This window comes from Hemitrygon akajei, chromosome 1, assembly GCF_048418815.1.
Source record: "Hemitrygon akajei chromosome 1, sHemAka1.3, whole genome shotgun sequence".
Classification (NCBI taxonomy): Eukaryota; Metazoa; Chordata; class Chondrichthyes; order Myliobatiformes; family Dasyatidae; genus Hemitrygon; species Hemitrygon akajei.
Window position 1 is genome coordinate 53108630 of NC_133124.1, and position 20473 is coordinate 53129102.

The following is a 20473-nucleotide window of genomic DNA, read 5'->3' on the forward strand; positions in this document are numbered from 1 at the left end:
CTGGAGGTCCAAGACGCTCTCATTACACGCACACGCAGTTCAATTCTTTGAGTAATAATGCAGAAAGTTTGAAGTTAATAACTCATCTCCTTCTACCTTAGGCCACAAACTTATCAATCACCCCTCATAGAGTGGGAAGACTCCCCAGTACAAATGCTGCACAATTATAAATGTAGCTGGGAAATCATTATGCAGCTCGGTGAACAATTGTGGGACTTCTGCATTTTTTGCGTGCAACCTGACTGCTGACATTTACCCACTCGAGTCCTAGCATTTCACACATATTCTGGCCCATAAATTATGCTTGGTGCTACAACACGGAGCTTAACTAATCAATAAAACTGGTAAATTACACACAACTTCACACCTACTGAAGGCTCAGGAGTTTTTGTGCAAGTTCACTGCATTAAATGGATTTCATGCTAAATATTTTCCATTTCAATTTACACCATTAACATCCATGGAGAATTAGTGTCATCTGTAAATAACACACAATTTCACATTGCTAAAATATGTACTCACCAATCGTTTGGATAATTGCATCCTGAACTACTTTCTCATCATTGCTTGTTGATAAAGCACCAGTAGATGCATCCTGATTTGACAACTCAAAATCAACACTGAGGCGCAAGTGTTTCAGCAATGTGTTAAACACCTCTAAAACAGTTGGACCTGACGTGGGAAAACAACTTTATGGTTAGTACTCTCCAAGTTATTAACTGTATAACATTTCTAAAAGAAAATACAAATGAAAGGCAAGTCTAAATAAAAGTGATCAAGCACAGTCTGAATTAGACACACAAGCAATTAAGCATTTAGCATGCTACCTCAAAATTTGTAAGCAATTTTAATAAGAATAATCCATAAATACATTTTTACTTCTCCTGTTGGAAATAATCTAAAGAAATCCCACAACGGGGGAAAAAAAAAACACATATGAGTCATATAGTCCACCTAGATCAGCAACAGATTTGGCTGTGGGACTAGTTCCATAGACTTTTCCCATTGGTCCTTTGGAATGCACCAGATTTACTAGCTCCACTAACCTTCAAGTAAGGGGAAGGAAATAAAGATTGCTAGTAGAAGAGTATTAAATTTTACTATTCAATTGAAGATTAAATGTTCTAGTTGTTTTAAAATGTGCATGTGTCTTAATAATTATGATTTTAAGCACTATCTTTAATATTGAAGTTCCTGCATAACCGTGAGCCTAAGCAAAAGACAATAACCAGATCACTGAAGAAGAAACTGTCACCCAGGGCACGAACAACTGGCAGTGTATAAACAGCATTAGGCCTACTCCAAAACTGAGCTAGTCTGCTCACTTTTAAACTAAGTTTACTTAGACCTATATCCCTCTTATGCCTTTCCTATCTAAGCAGTCAAATGGGATTGTGGTGAGCATGCAAGCTGCAGGCCAAAAAGGTCCAGTTCCATGCTCTTAGAACACAGATTACAACACAGGGTCTGGCCATTTAATGTATTTGCCTCTACTACTATATCAGGCAGTGCATTCCAGGCAACCATGATGATGAGTAAAAAACTTACCCCTTGAACCTATCCCCTCTCACCTTCAAAGCATGCCCTCTCATATTACACATTTCTACCCCGGGAAACAGATACTTTCTGTCCATTCCATCTATGCCCCTCATAATCTTGTAAACCTCTATCAGATCTCCCCTCAGCCTCCGATGCTCCAGAGAAAACAGGCCTAGCTTATCCAGGCTCTCATGACAGCACATGCCTTTCAAACCAGGCAGCATCCTGGTGAACCTCTTGTGCACTTTCTCCAAAACCTCGGCATCATTCCTACAGTGGAGCGAACAGAACTGTATGCAATACTCCAGAAATGGCCTTAGTGAGTTTTATAAAGTTGTAACATAACCTTTTGACCTTTGAATGCAATGCCTCGACTAATAAAAGCAAGTATTCCATAAGCCTTCTTAACCATCTTATTGACTTGTGTAGCCACTTTCAAGGAGTGATGAACTTGGATCCTAATATCTCTTTGTTCAGCAACAGGTACTTTGCCTTTAGCAGTGTACTATCTCCTTGCATTTGCCCCACTGAGGTACAACACCTCATGTTTATCTGGGCTAAACTCCATCCACCATTCCTCAGCCCATATTTTCAACTGTATTATTTGCCAGTCTTCTACATTATCCACAACTCCACCAATCTTGGTGTCATTCTTAAATTTACTAACCCACCCATTCACATTTTCATCCAGGTCATTTATGTACATCACAACCAGCACAGGTCCCAACACAAATACCCTTGGAAGTCCACTAATTACAGACCTGCAGCTCGAATAAGTCCTTTCAACCACTATCCTCTGTCTATGTGCAAATCAGTTCTTCATCCAAACAGCCAATTCGCAGCAGATCCCATGCATCTTAATCTTCTGGTTTCTAAAAGCCATGTAGACAACATCCACAGCCCTACCCTCATCAATCTCTCTCATCACTTTGTCAAAAAACTCAGTCAAGTTGGTAAGACGTGACTTACCCCATAAAAAGCCATGCTGACTCTCCCTAATTAGGGAGTGGGTTTCTAAATGCTCATGTATCCTGTCCCTAAGAATTTTCTCCTCCAACTTCTCTACAACTGACGTGAGTTTCACCAGTCTATAGTTCCAAGGTTTTTCCCTTGTTCCCTTCTTAACTAAAAGTACATTAGCCACTCGCCAGTCCTCTGGGCCCTCGCCTGTGGTGAGAGAGGACACAAATATACTGGTCAAGGATCTAGCAAACTCATCTCTTGCCTCCTTCAATAACCTGGGGTAAATCCCATCAGGCCCTGGGGACTTACCCACCTTAACAATCCTTAGGCGCCCCAATATTTCCTCCTCCTTGACCTCTAAACACTTTAACGTAGTTATACACACAGCACAGATCCCCTGGTCCTCCATACCCTTTTCCTACGTAAATACCAAAGCAATGCACTCCAGATACCTCACTCACATTCTCTACATCCAAGCAAATAGAAACACAGAAAACCTACAGCACAATACAGGCTCTTCAGCCCATAAAGCTGTGCCAACATGTCCTTACCTTAGAAATTACCTAGTTACCCATAGCATTCTATTGTTCTAAGCTCCATATACCTACCCAGGAGTCTCTTAAAAGACCCTATGGTTTCTGCCTCCACCACGTCGCTGACTAATTTCATGTTCTCACCACTCTCTGCATACAAAATTTACCCGATATCTCCTCTATACCTACGTCCAAGCACCTTAAAACTGTGCCCTCTCATGCCAGCCATTTCAACCCTGGGAAAAACCCTCTGACTATCCACATGATCAATGCCTGTCATCATCTTGTACACCTCTATCAGGTCACCTCTCATCCTCCATTGCTCCAAGGAGTAAAGGCCATGTTCACTCAACCAATTCTCTTAAGGAATGCTCCCCAAACCAAGCAACATCCTTGTAACTCCCTTCTGCATCCTTTCTACGGTTTCCACATCCTTCCTTTAGTGAGGCAACCGGAACTGAGCACAGTACTCCAAGTGGGGTCTGACCAGGGTCCTATATAGCTGCAACATTACCTCTCAACTCCTAAACTCAATCCCATGATTGATGAAGACCAATGCACCGTATGCCTTGTTAACCACAGAGTCAACCTGCAGCAGCTTTGAGTGTCCGATGGACTCGGACCCCAAGATCCGTCTGATCCTCTACACTGCCAAGAGTCTTACCATTAATACTATATTCCACCATCATATTTGACCTATCAAAATGAACCACTTCACACTTATCTGGGTTGAACTCCATCTGCCACTTCTCAGCCCAGTTTTGCATCCTATCAATGTCCTGCTGTAACCCCTGACAGCCCTCCACACTATCCACAACACCCCCAACCTTTGTGTCATCAGCAAATTTACTAACCTATCCCTCCACTTCCTCATCCAGGTTATTTATAAAAATCACGAAGAGTAAGGGTCCCGGAACAGATTCCTGAGGCACACCACTGGTCACTGACCTCCATGCTGAATATGATGTGTCTACAACCACTCTTTGCCTTCTGTGGGCAAGCCAGTTCTGGATCCACAAAGCAATGTCCCCTTGGATCTCATGCCTCCTTACTTTCTCAATAAGCCTTGCATGGAGTAAATTATCAAATACCTTGCTGAAATCCATAAACACTACATCTACTGCTCTTCTTTCATCAATGTGTTTAGTCACATCCTCAAAAAAATTCTATCAGGCCCGTCAAACATGATCTGCCTTTGACAAAGCCAGGCTGACTAGTCCTAATCATATTATACTTCTCCAAATGTTCATGAATCCTGCCTCTCAGGATCTTCTCTATCAATTTACCAACCACTGAAGCAAGACTCACTGGCCTATAATTTCCTGGGCTATCTCTACTCCCTTTCTTGAATAAGGGAACAACATCCGCAACCCTCCAATCCTCCAAAACCTCTCCTGTCCCCAATGATGATGCGAAGATCATCACTAACGGCTCAGCAATCTCCTCCTTCGCCTTCCACAGTTTGCCTGGGTACATCTTTTCTGGTCCCGGTGACTTATCCAACTTGATGCTTTTCAAAATCTCCAGCACATTCTCTTCCTTAATATCTACATGCTCAAACTTTTCAGTCTGCTGTAAGTCATCCTTACAATCGCTAAGATCCTTTTTTGTAGAAACCCTCTTTATCGTTAAGTGGTCCAACTCTCTCCCTAGTTATCCTTTTACTCCTTATGTATGCACAGAATGCCTTGGGATTCCTCTTATTCCAACTTGCCAAGGACTTTTCAAGACCCATCCTGGCTTTCCTAATTCCCTCCTTTAGTTTTTTTTCTTGTTTTGTTAAACTCATGTGCTTCACTTGAGCTGATTCCTGAAGATTTACGTATTTTTCCTTTATCTTTTTGACTAAATTCATCACCTCTCTGGAAATCGAAAGTTCTCTCATCTTTCCATCCCCAACCTTCCTTCTAAAAAGATATCTTTCCTTTACTTGTACAATTGATCTTTAAGCACCCTCCACATTTCTGATGTGGACATGCCAGAGAAAAGATGTTCCCAATTAACACTTCTTAGTTAATGCCTAATGCCCTCATATCCTTACCTATAGCTGTCCTGAAAGATGAGGAGTTGTGGGTCACTGTTCCCCATATGTTCACCCACGAAAAGGTCAGTCAGTTGGTCAGGCTCAATACCCAACATTAGGCCCCTCCTCTCAATGGACAGCCCACACACTGATTTAAGAAATCTTTCTGGATACACTTAACAAATTCAGCCCCTTACACTAAGGTGATCCCAGTTTATATTAGAGAAGCTGATAATAATCTTGAATCTATGATTCGTTGAAAATGCGGAACAAACTACATTCCAGAATAAACGTCAGATACAAAAGAATGATGCAGACGTACACAAACACTCTAGAACGCAGTGGCAGGCTGAGGAGAGAATCAGTAAGTTTATAGTTTACTATTATATTACTCTTACATATACAGCGAATAAAGGAACATGCAATCAACATTTACTCGCTACCCCTCCGACTGTTACTCGCTACTTACCAACAGAACCTTTCGCTGCTATAGTAACAGTCTCTAAAAGGACTTGCACAATGCCAGCTCGGACCCTTGGAGAATCCTTGTTGTGAGTGTCCAGGTGTCGAAGAATTTGCTGAATCACATGATGAGAATGCTGAGCCTGTAACATTAGCTATATTGTAACAAGCAGACCAGGAGCACGTGCAACTGAGACATTAGAGAACAACTTTTATGCAAGGCAAGGAAGAGAGCTTTAAAATGAAACTAAGCAGAAAACGCTAAGTTTCCATGCACATTGCACACATTATCTCACTAGACCTTATTGTGGATAAAATGCTATTATAAAAAGGCCCAACAAAAATTAGGCCCACCTGCTTGAAATAAAACAAGATGCTGGAAACATCCAGCAGATCAGACAACATGGGAAATGTTTCTGGTTAATGACTCTTTGTGAGAACCAGCAAAAAGAGAAAACAGTTATTTTAAGGATGGAAAGGGATGAATGATACTAAGCGAATGCCTGAGAAGTTAGTTAGGATTGAGCTGTAAACAAGGTCAGCTGCTTCAACGGGTTAATAAGTTACAGACTCTGAACAAAAACGTACAAGCAATCAAATCAAAGGAGCTGAAGGGTAAAAGCAAACAAAGGAAGGTGAAGCTGTGAAATGCAGGGCTGCACGACAAGCCAGGCAGGTCAATTTGTGCTAGCAAGAACTGAGCAAATATCATAGACAGGCTTGTTAAGTCTATAGGGAGTCACCACAAGTTGTAAAATTTAATATTAAGCCAGGAGCCGCTAGGTGGCTAGATAGAAAATGAGGTACTGTTCCTCATGCTCACATCGTCTCCTGTAATAACAAAGCAGGAGGCTATGGACAGAAAGGCTGGAGTGGAAATGAGATAAGGGAGATCTTATAACCATATAACAATCACAGCACGGAAACAGGCCATTCCGGCCCTCCTAGTCCGTGCCGAACTCTTAATCTCACCTAGTCCCACCTACCTGCTCTCAGCCCATAACCCTCCACTCCTTTCCTGTCCATATACCTATCCAATTTTACCTTAAATGACACAACTGAACTGGCCTCTACTACTTCTACAGGAAGCTCATTCCATACAGCTATCACTCTCTGAGTAAAGAAATACCCCCTCGTGTTTCCCTTAAACTTTTGCCCCCTAACTCTCAAATCATGTCCTCTCGTTTGAATCTCCCCTACTCTCAATGGAAACAGCCTATTCACGTCAACTCTATCTATCCCTCTCAACATTTTAAATACCTCAATCAAATCCCCCCTCAACCTTCTACGCTCCAATGAATAGAGACCTATTCTCTTGTGTTCCTTAATATTACTATGCATCAAATGCCTCATTTTATTGTGTTCCTGGTCTTTTGTTCAAGATTCCCTCTCTTCCTTCATTAACCTATTAGCCAGATCACCTTCATCCCCACAACTCAAATTTACTTTTGTCTCACTCATCCCCTCTGTAAAAACTAACTTGTTTTTCTATCTTGCCTAGCTCAGAAGAAGGATCTTTGAGCTGAATTGTAAACTCTTTCTCTTTCCACAGACTTTGACTAACCTGCTGAATGTTTTAGCATTTTGTTTTTATTTTGGATTTCTAGCATCTGCAGTTTTTTTTTAAATTTCCATGCACTCCAAATGTGCAGAATGTTAACACTGGACTCTTAGCAATTAAATTAGACTTTTCAATATTTTTATTCAATCCATAATGGATTTAAGTAGATGTAGGAAAAGCAGTAAAATGGCTTTCAGAAATAACAAAAATTGCTTTTCAAAATATTACACACTAACCTGTATGGAATACATTGTAATTTTAAAGCAGGAAACAGCAAATGCATTTGGGTCCCACAGGTGATGGTTGTCTAAATGCCTATTAATAAAAGAATAAAAAAGTATAATTAAAATACATTCCAGAAATTAATCATAGCAAATTTATAATGCAAGCAGTCAGCAGAGTGAACAAGTAAAACCCTGAAGACCAAATTTCTGTTTGGATGATTTATATCAAAATCAGTTTATCTACATTACATTTATTATTAACCACATTATTTTGAAGGGAGGAAAGTATACTGTTTCACTTAAAAAACACCAAATTTGACCCAATTATTTCCTGAATGTTGATGAAAGGGTATTCACCAATTATTATTTGTGTGATATTTCTAACATGATAAAATACACCAAGCTATCTCACAGGAAAATTCTGACAATGAAGTTAATAGCCAAAACCATGACAAAGTTTCATTAGTATTGGAGGTAAGAGGAGTGGATTAGGTTTCGAAAGGGAATTCTAAATCTCAACCTTGGCAGATGGAGGCTAGGCTACTAAAGTGAGAAAGTTTAAACTGAGGATTTGCTTAATGACCAAACAATTTATTTGTTTTATTTAGCATGGAATAGGCTTTCAGCCCTTTGAGCCACACCAATCAGCAGCACTTAACAACCTTGATTTAACCCTATCCTAACCACAGGACAAGTTGCAATGGTCAACTACCCGGTATGGGAGGAAACACGAGGACTCAGAGAAAACTCATGCATTCCACATGGAGGATGTACAGAGACTTTTACAGAACAGCACCAGAATTGAAATCTGGAATGCGTAACATCGTGCTACAATGTTGGCCGTAAGTGGACAAGACAAAGCAGGACTCAGCAGAGAGTTTTTCAAGTTTTCTTATTACAGTAAAACATGGTCTTTAGAAATGTTAAGGTATATAGAACCATAGAACACTACAGCACAGAAAACAGGCCATTCAGTCCTTCTAGTCTGTGCCAAAACTTTAGTCCGCTGGTCCCACTGACCTGCACCTAGCCCATAATCCTCCAGACCTCTGCCATCCATGTATCTATCCAATTTATTCTTAAAACTTAAGAGTGAGCCCACATCTACCACATCAGATGGCAGCTTGTTCCACACACCCACCACTCTGAGTGAAGAAGTTCCCCCTAAACCTTTCCCCTTTCACCCTAAATTCATGCCCTCGAATATTTATCTCTCCTAATCTAAGTGGAAAGAGCCTACTCGCATTTACTCTGTCTACACCCCTATAATTTTGTAAACCTCTATCAAATCCCCGCTCATTCTTCTATGCTCCAAAGAATAAAGTCCTAACCTGTTCAATCTTTCCCTGTAACTCAACTCCTGAAGACCCTGCAACATCCTAGTAAATCTTCTCTGCACTCTTTCAATCTTACTGATATCCTTCCTATAGTTAGGTGACCAGAACTGCACACAATACTTCAAATTTGGCCTCACCAATGTCTTATACAACCTCACCATAACATCCCAACTCCTATACACAATACTTCAGTTTATGAATGCCAGGAATCCAAAAGCCTTCTTTACAACCCTGTGTACCTATGATGCCACTTTCAGGGAATTATGTATCTGAACTCCCAGATCCCTTTGTTCCTCGCACTCCTCAGTGCCCTACCATTTATATTATCTCGTGTTACTGAACAGGATTGAATTTTTAGTTAAGAAATCATTAAATGGGAAGAACAGAACTGTAGAGAACACAAGAGATTCCACAGATGCTGGAAATCAAGAGCAACACACACACAAAATGCTGGAGGAACTCATTAGGTCAGGCGGCATCTAATGAAATGAATAAAGTCAATGTTTCAGGCTGAGACCCTTCTTCAGGACCGGAAAGGAAGGGGAAGACTTCATGGTGGGGGGGGGGGGGGGGAAGGGAAGGAGGACAAGCTAGAAGGTCAGAGGTGAAGCCAAGTGGGTTGGAAAGGCAAGGGCAGGAGGAAGAGTCTGATGGGAGAGGGGAGTTGGTGAGGAGGTGACAGGCCGGTGAGAAGAGGTAAGAGCCCAGAGTGGGGAATAGAAGAAGAGGGAAGAGGGGGTTAAAAACTACCAGAAGAAGAAACTGATGCTCATGCCATTAGATTGGAGGCCACCTAAACATACTAAGAGATGTCGTTCCTCCACCCTGAGAGTGGCCTCATTGTGGCAAAAGAGGTGATCATGGACTGATTTGGTGGATTGGGAATAGGGATGGGGACTGAAATGGTTGGCCAGTGGGAAATCCGCTTCTGGCAGATAGAACAGAGGTGCTCGACAAAGCAGTCCTCCAATGTAAAGGAGAACACATGGGGAGTATCGGACACAATAGTCGACCCTAACGTATTCACAGGTGAAGCACTGAGTAGAGATAAGTGTTTGGGGCCCTGAGTAGAGATAAGTGACATGAATAGGCATTTTTGTCGCTTGCAGGGATATGTACCAGAAGGGAGATTGGCGGGGAGGTATGAACGGACAAGGGAATCACAGAGGGAATCACAAGATGTGCTTGGTGGTAGGATCCCATTGAAGATGGCAGAAGTTACAGAGAATGATATGTTGGATGCGGAGATGGGGTGGTAGGCAAGATCAAGGGGAACTTTATCTCTATCGCTGTTCAGTCAGCGGGAAGATGGGGTGAGTGCAGATGTTTAGGAAATGGAAGAGAAATGGCTGAGGATAGTTTCAATGGTGGAGGAAGCTAAACCACATTCTTTGAAGACGTCCTGGAAAGAAGAGCATCATCCTGGGAACTGATGCAGCGGAGATGAAGGAATTGAGAAAAGGGAATACCATTTTTACAGAAGACAGGGTGGAAAGAGGTATAGTCAAGATAGCCATGGGAATCAACAGGTTTATAAAAGATGTTGTTAGTTTGTCTCCAGAGATGGAGAAAAAGAGATCAAGAAAGGGGAAAAGGGAGCCAGAAGTGAACCAATGAACCAAATGAATTTAAGGGCAGAGTGGAAGCTGGAAGCAAATTTGATGAAATTTACAAGCTCAGCATGGATACAGGAAGCAGCACCAATGAATTTATCAATGTAGTGCAGGCTGAGTTATCAGGGAAGGCTTGGAATATGGATTGCTCTACATAGCCAATGAAAAGGCAGGCATAGCTGGAATATAGTCATGATATTTAAGTCTAACATTCCTAACTTCCTTCAAGTAAATTACACTTGTTTTAACGTCTTCCTGGAATGATACTTTTGACAATTAGGTACAATATTCTAACTAGTATTTAATATAGACTTAGCATAGCTTACTTGCTTTTATAAATTGTTATTTTCTGGCAAAACATTTCACTGCCTTTTTAAATAGGATTTTTACTATCCAGCTCCAAGGATTGGTGTATGAATACTCTCAAACTCCACAGTTCCACATCTTTAAAACTGAACCAGTTACTATTTTTACTCAAATTCTTGGAGGATGAATGCAATACATATCTGCATTGAATTCTGTCTACCCACTTCAATGGCATTCATCTGAATTTCATTAACACTTTTCTCATACTTCACTGCCTTAAGTTTTAACTCTTTGTCCTCACAAGTCTGGAAACAAAACTGAGCTGAGTTACAAAGCCTCCTTATAAGCATCAATTGTTCTAACACGGCTATTACCGAGTAGTTCATCAAATACCTTTTAAAAGATACCATGATTTAAACAAAGGATCAAGGACAGTTAAAATGTTTAAAAAAACAAGTTAAAGCATTAGGAAGGTAACAATCATGAGAAGGTCTAATTATTGTCAGATAGTTGAATTCAAAAGGAAGGGATGTATACCTACAGAGAATAGTTGAACAAAAAATGAAGCACATTCTGTCTATCAATGTAGTGCAGGTTGTCCATATGCAGTCCATATTCCAAGTTGAGGTGCAACTTGGCACTAACATTGTTATTCACACAACTTAAGAAAATTCAGATTAATCTTTTACATGGCGAAGTGGGCTTCAGAAAGGTTTTGTGGAACCTCTTGAAGCAATATTCAGGATCCTGAATCCTACAAGATGCTGGTGAGGCCTAATTTGAAGTATTGTGTGCAGTTTTGGTTTCCTACCTGTTGGAAAGATGTCAATAAGATTGAAAGAGTGCAGAGAAAATTTACAAGGATTTTGCCAGGACTTGAGGAGTTGCGTTATGGGGAAAGGTTAAATAGGTTAAAATTGTATTCCCTAGAATGTAGAAGATTGAGATGAGATTTGGTAAAGGTATACAAAGTTATGAGAGGTATAGATTGGGTAAAACAAGCAGGCTTTTTCACCGAGGTTGGGTGAGACTAGAACTAAGGTCCTGGGCTAAGGGTGAAAGACGAAACGTTTAAGGGGAACATGAGAGGGAATTTCTTCATTCAGAAGGTGGTAAGAGTGTAGAACAAGCTGCCAGTGGAAGTGGTAGATGCGGGTTCAATTTCAACATTAAAGAGAAATTTGGATAGGTACATGTATGGAGTGGTATGAAGGGCTATGGCCCTGGTGCAGATCAATGGGACGAGGCAGATTAATAGTTAAACTCAGACTAGGTGAGCATAGAGCTTGTTTCTGTGCTGTTGTTTTCAATGACTAACCCAATGGGAAAATCTGTACAGAGATACCAGCATAACTGAAAAATAAAAGGTTCAGCTTTGTTGTTTCATCATATGTAAATTGATGTTTTTCAAGGAACTACAGAGTATTTTTTAAAGATCAAACACATCCATACCTTTCAGTTAGTCTAAAGAAAAATATTCAAAAATATTACATAGTATGTATTCTAATAACTAGTTTCCAAAGTATGACAGTGATTTTATGTGCAAATATTGTATAATTTTACAATTTAAAAACAGAATGAAAAATCGTGTGCTGTCACAAATTAACCAAAACAACAAGTTTTTGAATTATGTACATTATAGCAAGAATATTTTCATTACATACACTGCAATTTTTAAATTAGGAAATTAGCACTTCACAGCACTACTGGGATTGTAATAGGCAATGCAAAACATACTAACTACAACCCTTTCATCTGCTTTTTCTTTGACATGAACAAACACCATGCAGATTAAAGCTCCGGTTCTGGTTACCTTGTTAAAGGTTTGTGCAAGCTGCGGGATAAGTTAAATGTCATCTGTCTGCTCATTGTTCTTTTTTTAATTGGTTGCTACTTTCAAATCAGCTAATGAAGTTTAAAGAAAATCTGATCCTTTCGCAGTTAGAGAAAGGTGTATTAAATAGTCCTGAGAGAGAAAGCAAAATCTCACCAGCTGGACAAATGAACTGGAGTTATGAATAGAGTCAGAGTCAAAATATCTTAGAAACAGGCCCTTTGGCCTCCTCTGCCTATGCTGAGCATCATGCCTATCTATAATAATGAGGGTGGGGATCATTGTAAGCAAAGTTAAGGAACAACAAAACATTTCTATTTACCTATATTAATTTCATACTACTCTAGGTTTTGCTTATTTAAGTACCTGTCCAGCTGCCTATTAAATGTTTTAATATTGCTACCGCAATTATCTCCTCAGCTCATTCCAGATACTACCGTAATTAATGTGAAAAGTTGAGCTCTCAGATCCCTTTAAACCTCTTCCTTATTACTTGGTAGAATGTTCTCTAGCTTTAGACACCACTATCAGAGAAAGCAAACAGGCTATCAATCTATGCTTCTCAATTTTAAATTCCTCTTTGATAATCACTTTTCAATCTCCTTTGTTCCATGGAAAGCAGACCCAGCCTATCCAATCTATCCTAACAACTCAAGCCATCCTACCCAGATAATACCCTTGTCAGTATTTTCTGTACCCTCTCTAGCTTAATCACAGCTTTCCTATAGTGCAGTGACCAGAACTGCACCTTTTATATAAGTGTAACACAACATCCCAACTCTTGTATTTCATGCCTTGCCCAATAAAGGCCAACATGCCATAAATCACTTTCACGTTCTGTGTACCTACCTACCTGTGCTGTCACTTTCATTTTCTGTGTACCTACCTACCTATGCTGTCACTTTCAGGGATGCATGTCCTTGCATCCTAACATCTTCCAGCTCAGTAACAAACCCCAAGGCCCTGCCATTCACTGTCGATATCCTGCTTTAGTTCAAATTCTCAAAATGCATCCTGCTCTGGCTTAACTTCCCAAAATGCATCACACCACACCTGTTTGACCTAAATTCCATCTGCCATTACCTTGCCCACACTCCCAGTTGATCTACATCTTGTTTTAACCTCAATCTCCTTCACTGCCAGCGACAGCAATATTTTAAATTTCATCCTCAAACGCGCTAAATATGTCAGAAATCATTAAGAATAAAAGAACCCACCACTGCCATACTGCCTCCAATCTCTAAACTAATTTTAGCTATATTACCTTGGATCCCATGATCTAATCTTCCAGGCAAGCCAATTGTGTGGGATTTTGTCAGAGGCCTTACTAAATTCATGGCCTTGCCCTCAACAATCCTCTCATTTACCTCCTTTAAAATTCTCACTCAAATTTGAGCTGCCATTTTACATGCCCTGTATCTATCACCAATCTGTTCTTGCTTTTCTTAATGCAAATAAATTCTGCCTCACCAAATCCCTTCTCAGAACTTTCCTACCAATAAAGCAAGACTCAGCAGCCTGTACTTCCTTAATTACTTAAACAAGGACTCATTAGCTAACTTTCAGCTTTGTGGTAGTTTATCTCTGACTCAAAGATACAAAACTGTCTAACAGGGCCCCAGTCACTTCTTCCCTTGTTTCTCATAATATTCCAGGATCCATATAATCAAGATCCAGAGATTTATCTACCTTCGAATTTCAAGATCTTCAACATCTCTTCCATCATAATACTGACATGCTTCAAACCATCATTGCTCATCTCCCAGAATTCATTTGCTTTTGTGTTCTTCATCACAGACAAGAATTCATTTAGACCTCGCCATTTCCACTGACTTTACATTGATTGATAAGGGGCTATATTCTCCAACAGCCATCCTTTTAGTCTTAATATACTTAGAGAATCTTTTAGGATGATTCTTAATCTAATTTGTCAGGGATAACTATTGGCTCCAACTCGACGGCTGTGAAGGTTGATGAAGGCTGCAACAAATCCATCAGCTCCAATTGTCGTTGTTTCCGTGCCACTGGAATCAGTTGGTTGATTTGTGAAGTATCGTGTGCTTCTTGGAGTGCAACATCAAGTACACGTTAAACAAATACACGCACAGGGTCATCACTCTGTGGGCCTAGATCAACAGAACGAAACCATCATCCTCGACCTCGAGGGATAGCCACGGCGATCTATTGGCTCCCTTTTGCCCTAAATTTCTTACTCATGTACTAAATATCGATTGCCATCTCCCTAGAGCAGGGGTTTAGATGGGATGGAGTTTGTTAGGAGTGTTCAGGAAGGTTGACTGACACAATATGTAGATAAGCCTACAAGATGAGAGGCTGTACTTGATCTGGTGTTGGGAAATAGAACCTGGTCAGGTGTCAGGTCTCTCAGTGGGAGAACGTTTTGGATATGGGGATCACAATTCTATCTCCTTTACCATAGCATTGGAGAGGGATAGGAACAGATAAGTTAGGAAAGCATTTAATCAGAGTAAGGGGAAATATGAAACTGTCTGGTAGGAACTTGGAAGTATAAATTGGGAACAGATGTTCTCAGGGAAATGTATGGCAGAAATGTGGCAAATGTTCAGGGGATATTTGCGTGGAGCATTTCAATGAAACAGGGAAAGGATGGTAGGGTACAGGAACCGTGGTGTACAAAGACTATTGAAAATCTAGTCAATAAGAAAAGCTAATGAAAGGTTCAAAAAACTAGGTAATGACAGAGATCTAGAAGATTATAAGGCTAGCAGGAAGGAGCTTTAGAATGAAATTAGGAGAGCCAGAAAGGGCCATGAGAAGGCCTTGGCGAGCAGGATTAAAGAAAACCCCAAGACATTCTACAAGTATGTGAAAAGCAAGAGGATAAGATGCGAGAGTATAAGATCAATCAAGTGTGACATTGGAAAAGTGTGCATGGAACTCGAGGAGATAGCAGAGGTACTTAGTGAATACTTTACTTCAGTATTCAGTACGGAGAAGGATCTTGGCAATTGTCAGGATAACTTACACAAGATTGAAAAGCTTGAGCATATAGACATTAAGAGGATGTGCTGAAGCTTTTGGAACGCATCAAATTGGATAAGTCTCCGGAACTGGACGAGATGTACCCCAGGCTACGGTGGAAGGCAAGGGAGGAGATTGCTGAGCCTCTGCCAATGATCTTTGCATCATCAATGGGGACGGGAGAGGTTTCAGAGGATTGAAGGGTTGCAGATGTTGTTCCCTTATTCAAGAAAGGGAGTAGAGATAGCCCAGGAAATTATAGAGTAGTGAGTCTTACTTCAGTGGTTGCAAAGTTGATGGAAAAGATCCTGAACATTTGGAGAAGTATAGTATGATTAGGAATAGTCAGCATGGCTTTGTCAAAGGCAGGTTGTGCCTTATGAGCCTGACTGAAATTTTTGAGGATGTGACTAAACACATTGATGAAGGTAGAGCAGTAGATGTAATGTATATGGATTTCATCAAGACATTTGATAATGTAACCCATGCAAGACTTATCGACAAAGTAAGGAGGCATGGGATCCAAGGGGACCTTGCTTTGTGGATCCAGAATTGGCTTGCCCACTGAAGGCAAAAAGTGGTTGTAGACAGGTTAAATTCTGCATAGAGGTCGGTGACCAGTAGTGTGCCTCAGGGATCTGTTCTGGGAATTACTGAGTATTTATGCCCTATTATGCACCACGAGGGTGAAGTCCAATTTCTAGGCACACGTTCTATTCAGTTTTATGGCCAAAAACCCAAAAGAAGCAGCATGGAATGACAGAATTTACTCTCTGATTGCAAGTTATAACATACTTAACAAATTCCAGAGCAAATACAGAACTCTGGAACAAAAGAATTATCTTTTTAAAGTAGAAATTCTACATTAATGCCCAACAATATACTATATATGGCAGTTGCATCTCAAGCACATGTTGCTGCTGTACCTCCCAGAAGTGTTAACCAGCCTCGGCCCACCAACATTCAGACGGCCTCAGTAAAACTCATGTTACATTTATTTACAGCGGGTGTTACTTGAATTATCTCTTTTTTCCCTTGAGCTGCCACTGCCTGATATGAAGGTGGTCTAACTTGACCAAAACCTCTCCTTACTTTTCCACTTCTCTCATTAAGGGAAAGACTTAATTAACAGCACCTACCATATACAGATGCTTCACAATTTTCTTCCTTCCCTTTTACTGAACAAACCTTAAAGTACACCTGCTTCTCACTCCTTCGCCATTGACCACTCCATATTTAAATTAACCTATCGTTCAATCTGAACTGACTTTCAAATGAAAGCAGTTTTAAGTATTACTCTCTACTGTCTTATCAGGTCTGGGAAGAAGCACTATACAACTTACACTAGTACAGGTCTGATGGCATTGTTCATGTTACCATAGGCTGCTCGACTCAGCAATTCACGGAAGCAACTCTCTGCTAGAGTAGCAGGGTTCTCATCTTTATCAGCAGCTCGTGATATTGATGGATGGTTGCTCCTGCTGAAAAATTAAAGCAGAATATTAAACATATATCTTAAATTATGGTTATACATATGCTTCATAATAATTTTTAATTTTGAACCAGATAAAATCAATGAAGCAATAATTAATTTTACTTGCAACACGAGTGAATCTGCAGATGCTGGAAATCCTCCGCAACTTCTGCCATCTCCTATGGGATCCCACCACCAGCCACATCTCCCCCTCCCCCCACTCTCGGCTTTCCGCAGGGATCGCTCCCTACGAGACTCCCTTGTCCATTCATCCCCCCCATCCCTCCCCACCGACCTCCCTCCGGGCACTCATTCCTGCAAACGGAAGTGCTACACCTGCCCCCACACTTCTTCCCTCACCACCATCCTAGGCCCCAGACAGTCCTTTCAGGTGAGGCACCACTTCACCTGTGAGTCAACTGGGGTGATATACTGTATCCGGTGCTCCCGATGTGGCCATTTATACATTGGGGAGACCCGCTGCAGACTGGGAGACCGTTTCGCCGAACACCGGCGCTCAGTCTTCCAGCAGTGGCGGGATCTCCCTGTGGCCACACACTTCAATTCCACAGACCACTCCCACTCCGACATGTCTGTCCATGGCCTCCTCTACCGTCAAGATGAGGCCACATGCAGGTCGATGGAGCAATACCTTATCTCCCGCCTAGGTAGCCTCCTACCTGCCGGCATGAACATTCAACTCACAGACCTCCGTTGATACCCCTGCCCCCCCTTACCCCATCCCTATCTGTAATTTTAGTCTGGTTCTCTTTCTCTCTCTTTTTTCCCCCTCACTATAATCTCCCCCCAGCCCTACCCTTCTTTCTCTTTTATTTCCCATAATTCTCCACCTTCTCCCAGCCCATTTCCCTCCAACCTATCACTTCCCAGCTCTCTACTTCATCCCTCCCCCCACTTCTTAACCCCCCTTGACCATCCCATGTTACTTCACTCCTGATGAAGGGTTTCGGCCCGAAATATCGTCACTACCTCCTCCCATAGATGCTGTCTGGCCTGCTGAGTTCTGCCAGCATTTTGTGTTTTTTAAATTAATTTTACTTGTACAGGTCAGAAAATTTAAAATCCAATGTAACATACCAACAAGGAACAAAACCCCCTAGGTGTGAACATTGTGTCAAGAAAGTAAATTTAGCAGAACCGTTAGCAGTTTTGTTCACTGCCAACAAAGTGGACCCATATCTTGTCAGCGCCATCTTTGCAAACACAAATGCATGACCTTGTACGAGCCAATGATTAAAAAAAAGCCATTAAAATGAAACTACAATTTCAGTATCTGTCCAATCTTTTGTCTGGTCTGTTATTCTGGTGTGTAGCTGGAAGCACAAGAATTCCGCTCCATCCATACTCTCAAATTTGCGAAGGAGAATGAAGAAATTGCGATTTTAATGTGCATCAATCAGATTTCATGGTTTGTTCCTACAACACCTGTCAAAACATTGGGCATTCAGTACCATGAAAGGTGTTAAATCAAAGGAAACGTTACTTTCCCCTATTTACCTTACTGCTTAATAACAAGTTTTCTTAGCACTTCTTACTTTATGCCCGAACAAAGAGGTTTAATCTTTACTTGAACAATGTGTGCAATTCCAAACAGAAAATAACACTAGGGAAAACAAATCTTAATGAGCATAAACTTTACCCTATAATAAGAACTTTCACTACTACTCCTTTTACTTTACAATTATGTCAGGTGGTTTTACACCCAATGTAACTGCAAAATCAACCCTGCAAAACTGGACAGCAGATCAACCGTGATCTTAATGAATACAGAGCAGGTTCAGCAGGCCAAATGGCCTACTCCTGCTCCTATTTCTTATGTATGTTACCCAGCATTCCTGATACCTGGTTGATGGTAAACACAAGCACAATATTACCAATTTAGAAAACTATTTAATGGCCATTCATAAGATATGTAATTCTCTTCCACAAATATCATAAATTGTAGCCACAACACATTTGAAGGGGGCAAGTGGAGATGATCCTATGAAGTAATTTGAAATAAAGGCAGAATTTATTGGTGGAGACGATTACTAATTCATTGGAACAGAAACACAAAAGCTAAAAATTGGCAAGGGTTCATAAGGCCAAAATAAGACGACTATTCGTTTCTCTTCACTCAACATCAAAGAGGAGCTTTTTTTCTGGAAAGTTGAGAAGATTTGAGCACAGGTTGGATATTGTTATTGACGTATCGGCTCATATACTTCAGGACAATTAAAAACACTTACTGTATTGTGTAGTTATGTCCTGATGCATTTTGACTTCCACAACAACGTTGCACTTTTCCACATGGTTTATTTTGCTATATGTAATGCTCAATTCTGGAGCACATCCCAAGGTCAGTTGTAACAGCAGCACAGAGACCCCAAGTAACTGTTGTACATTAATTGCAAATCTCACATGAAAGATAAAAATTTGGTTGGGTCTTGGTCCAAAGCGTTGACTGTACCCTTCTCTATAGATGCTGCCTGGCTTGCTGAGCTCCTCCAGCATTTTGTGTGTGTTGCTGAAGTTTGGTTGGGGGTAACACTATCATTATGTTACTAGCTAGGAAGTCGTTTTTCCATAAAATATTAATTTACAGACTAATCTGTAGTATCAAAATTCATTTGCTCAATATCAAATTCAAGGTTTACTAAAAAGGAACATTTCAGATCTGGAAACTGGAGCTCATGCTACATATAATGTTCAAAGGTAGGTCATTTAGACTGATGACCCTAGAATAGACTTTCAGACTAGCTGTTAGCAAATCCAATAGAATATGTTGTGACAATGGCAAGATCAGGTAAAGTGGGACCAGTAAGCAAGGGTGGAGACATTTTACACAAGTCACTATCAAAGTTCTCTAGAAGTCAGCTGCGTAAAGAGGAATGGCAACAACATTTACAGGGTTGCTGCAACTACAGTTTAAATTGATAGGGCCTATTGCTGTGTCCAGTCCTAACCTCTATTTTAGATGAGGGTTATATCATTGACTATTTATCTCCACACAGAACATCTGTAAAATTTGTTATGGAAGATCAAGAGTTAACTAATCTTCTTTTTGGAGGATAGCAGAAATTGTTGAAACCTGCTAAACCTTTCATTTTAAAAGCTGTCTTCTAGTTAATGGTAATTATACAAAAGAATTTAAATGATAACATAGAAATCCATGCCCAATTTGAGGCTATTTGCCTGTATAAGCACTCAAACTTTTGCATTACCACTTCTCTAAAAATAAATCTATTTGCTGAGTTAACCGTGCAGTAATAATTTGTAAAAGTTGCAGAACAAAAATAGATGCATCTTTCAAATGGTACAACCTTGCCTTTTGAGAACTGATTATGAAACATGTTGAGTATTCCTGATAGAACAAGACATTTTTTTCATGTCCAATTAAATCACATGATTAATTCCCTGTACATTTCACTCCTGGAAAGCAATTAATAGTATCATATTGCTTGGGCTGGATAATTCCAGCTACTTAATTTCCACAGTATTAGAAATATTCTCAATAACTGAAAGCTATTACAAAATTAAATGACCTGTAGAATCATTAACATAAAAACCAAATCTCAAATACAGCCACTTCTGGTACTGA

The 20473-nt window shown here is 40.4% G+C and overlaps 1 protein-coding gene across 8 annotated transcripts in view; it reads right to left on the reverse strand.

The window, feature by feature from the left end:
* efr3a (EFR3 homolog A (S. cerevisiae)) overlaps positions 1–20473 on the reverse strand; it is a 145587-nt gene that overhangs the window by 41655 nt on the left and 83459 nt on the right. For all 8 annotated transcript variants that reach the window (XM_073043289.1, XM_073043251.1, XM_073043279.1 and 5 more), the window contains 4 exons: positions 16742–16879; positions 7318–7396; positions 5528–5663; positions 523–672 (listed from right to left, as the gene is read on the reverse strand). In XM_073043289.1, coding sequence (XP_072899390.1) covers positions 523–672; positions 5528–5663; positions 7318–7396; positions 16742–16879 — 503 coding nt within the window. The remainder of the gene's footprint in view (positions 1–522; positions 673–5527; positions 5664–7317; positions 7397–16741; positions 16880–20473) is intronic.